Genomic DNA, 6,156 nt, shown 5'->3' with positions numbered 1-6,156 from the left:
AAGACTTTTAGATCATTAGATTCTGCATTCATTATACTATTGATTATAATATGTTCGATTTTACATTCCTGACAATTATTACAAAATGCGAGGAGCTACCGTATTGAGAACCCCTTTCCGGTTATCGACAAATTTATACTTTGGCCCTACCATACCAACAGTTCCGTACGCTCCATCGTAGTCAATGCGCCATCGCCACGAATTTTGCTGTTGAACACTTTACATTGGCCCTGCTCATCTCCCCTATAATCTCTGATGAGAATGCATCCTTCATGCGCCGCCATGACACTTTTTACATGCTCTTCGCCATGACAGTTTCCAATGCATGCTTTTTTTATATAAGGAACATTAGGTGTTTTAGCCATCAAGTAACTTTCATCGTGAGTTCTTAGTTATTGTGCCAAGAAAACATCGTGGTAGTCTGAAAGCATGGTGTGCTTTTTTTTTACAAAAACATTTGTTTTTTGGGAATGACTTTTTTCACCGGACTGCATTCGGTTGTCTTCCAGTAATTAAACAAATCTAATGAATTGTCTTTATAAATGGGAAACATATGTCAAACGTTCTCATACTAAACCGATTCTGCAATGTCGCTCTGAATTAGAAAAAAGTTGATGAACATATATCGCATTTCATTTTTTGAAATTCAAGACAATAAAGAAGTCTTACCGACGCTCACTTCTCCGCCAATCACCTAGTTGTAAACATACAGTTCTTGCCTTCTTATTGGTCCTACTGTCACCAAGTCGACTACTTCTGCCCAATGGCCATTCTTTCTTTCCCCAGTACAACCAATAATTCCCCGAAGTCATAGACCTCCCCCTCTGCGCCCCGCAAACGCCGCACCGTAAATTGCCGACCAGGCGGGTTTAGTACAACCACGGCCATTTGCCTCGCAAGTGGCAAATTTGTGGTTTTAAACAGGCATTTGGGGGGGGGGGGGCTTATGACCAACTCGATCCACAACAAATCTAAAAAAATCTTAAAAAACGTAGAATAATTTTTTTTCAACGTCCCCTGTTTTCTTGACATCTGTGCGGGTTCCAAACCCGTTAATAAGTACAAAATAACGCGACGCAAAAGGATGATACACTCGGGACGTACAAGGCTCGAGGTAGGAAATAAACAATTAATTAATACCTACAATTAAATTGATAAAAAGTTGGAAAATGTTGGAAATCATTACATTTAATTAACAATTATTGTTTGCAAACACAAAACACACGTCACTTTCTATTCCGTTTGGTCCAATGTTGTCATTCTTCGAACAGCTGATTCGCTCCTGTAGTGTATGCTATCCGTGACGCGTATATATCTCTTATTTTCTCTAACTCACTCCACTTTTTATCATTTTAGATTATTTTTGAGCAATTGATAATACTAATTGTTTCATGTTCATTCATTTATGTATTTCTTATCTCATCTTCTGTCCTTTTCACTTCCATTCGTTTTCATTAATAATTCTTAACGTGTTTTTCTCTTTAAATCTTTTATTCGTGACCTGGGCCACTTCCATTTTGCCCACCATCGACCGATCAAGTCAGGTCCATCCTTTGTTCTCGCGTGTCCTCGACTACTTCGTTTAGTTCTACTACTTGAGTTTTGTTGCCTCTCTTCTGTTTACGCTCTGTGAGTGTTTTATTTTTTTAGGTATTCTTTATTTGTCATTTTTTAATTTTTTTAGCTTGGGGGCGATGAATAAACTGGTGGGCTATTTTTAGGGATTCTGAGTGATGTGGGAGTCATATGATTGACGAGGTTTCTCCGGATTGAGGGTTTTTTATGTGTCTAGTGAGAAGAGTGAGAGCGTTCATTCACCGTCCGTGACCGCTCAATACCTCCTCATCTCATCGACATTTCTTTTTTTTGTGGAGAGGTTTTACAACACCCTTCAAGGAGAACTTTTACATTGTTGAAGAAATAGTCCTAGATTTTATTCTCGTTGTAATAATGAGGGTTGGTAACTGAATCACATCCGGGTTCTGTTGACTTATTTATTTATTTATTTTTAGGAATTAACCGTTCATGATTTGGCTATAAATAATTACCCAATCGGAAAAATCCTATGCAATTAATTTTTAGGACAAGAATTATGTATTTTCAATATTCTGAATTGCAAGCATACAATTCTGTTAACCCGTCAGTCGGCGCGCTCTTTTTAGTATCTGACTCGCACTGCAGAGACGTCCTATAGGTTGACTAGCGTTGCGTGAGAGAAAATCTCACATGCGCCTAACGACGGGTCAAAATTCATTTTTTGTAGCAGTGAAAATTTTCTATTAGAGAAAAAAGCATTGATCGAAGAATGAAATAAAACCATTCATCATAATTAACTACGTCATTACAAACTTCATTATATGTTTATATTTGAACAAGAATCTGGATGTCCTGTCAAGGACATCCATGATGGTGCATGTCAAGGAACCTGTGATTCAAATGGGCCTGAATTATCTCAAATGATTATTTCTCTGGAATTATTAGTCGATTTAATTCGATAGAAAAAGATGGGCAAGTATTTCGTCAGTCAGTTCGAGAGATACAAATCAATGTTTGTAGCATAATGTTCTTGCTCAGTAGGAAATGGCCGTCACATCATCTGTCTCCGTAATTTCGATTGATTTAGCTAGAATTCACCTCGAATTGGAATTAGTTCAAATATCTCGCGCTGCTATCATCTAACTTAACATCAACAAAATAAACATCAGCATTAAATACTGTATCGAATTAATTCTCTATCGAAATGTAGAGTTTCTGTTAACTTCTCATGTGTTAACAAACGAGAAAGAGTTGGCGATAAGTTTACTCACTCGTATCAGACTGCGTCGCAATGCGTTTGATAACAAAGGTGGATAAACACGTGGCTGTTTTCCGATGCGGTATTCTTTCGTCAATTGCGATGGATATGAATAAAGTATCACACATTTTCGTCCATCTGTTAATTCCTTAGAAAAAAGTAAGTCGAGTGGGAGTGGGTGGAGGGGTCCAGGTGGGTCAAGGGATGGAGGAATCAACAACTGGTGGTCAATGGTGGAGGCAACAGTATCCTCCCTATCATCACTATCATCATCATCATCATCATCATCAAGGCAGTTACTATCCGTCCCAATCTCTAGCACACATTCCTGTCAGTAGCATGAAGCAATCCTATATGCAGGTAATTTCACTCATTTTAACATTAAATAATCATTCATTGTCATCAATTCCCATCACTATCAAAGGGGTATTAAATTTCAATTGTTTATTTATTAACAATGGGATCTGTTGGGGCGACGGGTTTCCATTTGCTGTCAAAAATGTTTCTAATTGCAGTTGACGTGGGTATTTCATGACGATGAGGCACAAATCAACAAAAAACTGCCAAAAGAATTGTTGCTCAGGTAAACAATAAGAAATTTTTAGTGATGTATTATTACGTAGTTGCTTTGTCGTTCGAATGCATTAATCTATCATTTATTACCACATCCTGCTGAGAATGAAGTTATATTGATATATTTTCATCACGCTGTGCGAAAAAGTAACTTTTTAGGCACGCTTCGCGTGCCTAAAACGTCCCTTTTCCACACATTGTGATAAAAAATATCGTTCGATACTCATGGGAAAAGTGTTTTTTGGCTCGTGGGATTATATCCCTCGCCTTCGGCTCGTGCTATAAACCCCCCACGAGCCAAAAAACTTTTCCGCACTCGTAACGAAATATACTATTTTGACACTGGTGCTACGTTCACCTCGTGCCGAAAAGGGCCTTTTCGTTTACTCGTAAACTAAAAGTAAACGAACAGTTTTTTCATTTACTTGTAAACGAAAAAGGCACAGTTCGGCCACTCACTGAACATAACATCACTGTTAAAAAATATTGCTCGACACATGTGAGACGAAAATTTTCAGCTCGTGTGATTGACAATTTACAGGAGCTAAAAATTCTACCTCATATCGAAATGGTAGGCGGAAAAAATAGACCAGGAAAAAATAGCCCACATATCCGAAACATGTTAAAAGCCATCCAACTTAAAAATTGCTTTTGGTCTACTTTTCCGGGATTCAGGTAGGGTGAACTGCCCATTTACGGAACATTTAAGCCCTTTCAGAAGTTTATACAGTTATGAAATATTGAAATTTTCTCTTGAAAAATTTAAGAAAAATACTGCCTAATTCCAAATTTAGTCTATTTTCTGAGAAAAAATGAAGGAACCTATCACTTGATGGGAAATAATTGGAAATAATTAATAAGTACACGCACATCGAATATACCAAGGACGGAACACTTTTGCCAAGAGTGGAACATCGTCTGCCCATTTACGGAACATTGGAGGTTAGTGTGACGTTGAGAGATTAATTCCTGGGGGCCTATTCTCGAAATATTTCCGTGCACGGAAGTGGCTTCGTAGACGAATTGCGTATAGGAATCATATAGTCGTTCCGTCAACGGAGTCGATTCCACGCACGGAAATATTTCGAGAATAGGCCCCCTGATGCGAAGTCATATCGAGGAGGATATTAATCAGAAAATATACAATTTTGTTCAATTCCTCCCGAAATTTATATCTTTTCGGTGGATTTCCCCAACTGTCAATACAGACTGACGACCATGAGAGTATCCAGATACTTAGTCGTTGACTCGTGAATGCAATGTAGTTTTGGGGATACCATAATTAATTGATGCATTATTTAGAGAGCTGTTCCCCGATTTCACAGCCTCAATCGCTTCTTCTAGATTTTTTTTGTGTATTTAAACCGTTGAGAGGGTTTCCTAACCTCTTCTGCCTTGGCTGATTGTTCTCCCTCCTCTTCGTGTATTTTTCGTGTGTTTTTACCTTTTGAAGCCATTTACGCGAAAAAATGAAGAAAATAAACTAATTTTGGGATACGATTCCGATTAACTTCATTAAATTATTAGTTCAATAACCGCCAATACACTTTCCACAGTATCACCGTATTCCCACTTGACATAGGTATCCACCCGTATGAGTGTTCCGTTCGTTTGGAATTGCGTGGAAAACTAACCCTAAAGACGGAACCCCCATATATTCAATACAATAGCATTTTTCTGATGAAATTGATATGGAAATATTGAAGAATGAAGGATTTTATATCAATATCAATCACAACTTACCGCATTTTGTGATTTAAAATCTAATAAACATCGCTTCAAAAAAAACCCGTCAAATGGCACGCATAACTATCAATCGCCGCAAACTGGCTGCTGCTAGGATTTTTCTCCAATATTCAGCAGGAGGTAATCGATAGCCGATCAGATTTGTGATGACGTCATGAGGAGGGATATAAACTTAATTTAGAAAAAAAAATCAAATCGATAGCTTGGCCGAAATTTGAGAAATCTCGTAAAATCTGAGAAATGTTCCGTTCTTGGGTAGTGTTCCGCATATGGGCAGTTCACCCTAACGGTAAAATTCCAAAGAAAGTAAAATCAGTTCCCACAGCGATTTTAATAATTTATTGATAATTATTTTCCATCATGACTTTTTATATTATCAAAATTATTGAAATTTTCTTGATAATTATTGTAGGATTTTGTCGTATTTGGACGTTGTATCACTATGCCGTTGTGCCCAGGTGAGCAAAGCGTGGAATGTATTGGCTCTCGATGGATCGAATTGGCAGAGGATCGATTTATTCGATTTTCAAAGAGACGTAGAGGTAAATTCCACAGAAAAATGTGATTCATATAATATTCACCGAAAAAATAATGAAACCCTAAAAAATCTCTAAACACGTTTGCATACCATCCTTATCCTTTCCTACAATTATAGAATTAGACAAAAATATTGAACAATAGTTTTCCAATCCCTGCTAATAATTGGACAAATTTGGGTAATAATAAAACACATATGAAAGTATTTTTTAAAAACTTTAATGAAAAGTTGACTTTTCAGACAAGTATCACAAAAAAACAGCCTCCACGTGTCCGAAACCGTACTTCACACGCATTCTCATGAAAAATAACGTCCGGCAGTGGTGAATAAATTTGACTCGTATGAGGGAAGCGCCTCCCACACGTCAAAAACCACTTCTGGCATTAGGCTCGAAAACCGCGATTCTAACATCGCTTCGCATAGTTAGATCGCGGTTTTCGGGTCCTCGCCTTTGGCTCGGATTATAAAGTCATATTCGTCAAATAATACTTTTTCGTGTCACGGG

At 37.6% G+C, this 6,156-nt stretch overlaps 1 protein-coding gene across 1 annotated transcript; it reads left to right on the top strand.

Annotated features, from left to right (window-relative positions):
- Positions 1–900: 900 nt before the first annotated feature.
- LOC107044420 (F-box/LRR-repeat protein 20) lies at positions 901–5,655 on the top strand (the record flags this gene model as incomplete). Its single annotated transcript, XM_015266289.1, is given in 3 exon segments — positions 901–1,114; positions 3,310–3,377; positions 5,526–5,655. Coding segments are annotated over 3 exon segments (228 nt in total), but the record flags the coding sequence as incomplete, so codon positions are not given.
- Positions 5,656–6,156: the final 501 nt, after the last annotated feature.

This window comes from Diachasma alloeum, unplaced genomic scaffold (genome assembly GCF_001412515.2).
Source record: "Diachasma alloeum isolate Michigan unplaced genomic scaffold, Dall2.0 Dall_scaffold_00731, whole genome shotgun sequence".
NCBI lineage: Eukaryota > Metazoa > Arthropoda > Insecta > Hymenoptera > Braconidae > Diachasma > Diachasma alloeum.
Note: the sequence above shows the minus strand (reverse complement) of the source record. Positions and strands in the feature narration are given on the sequence as shown.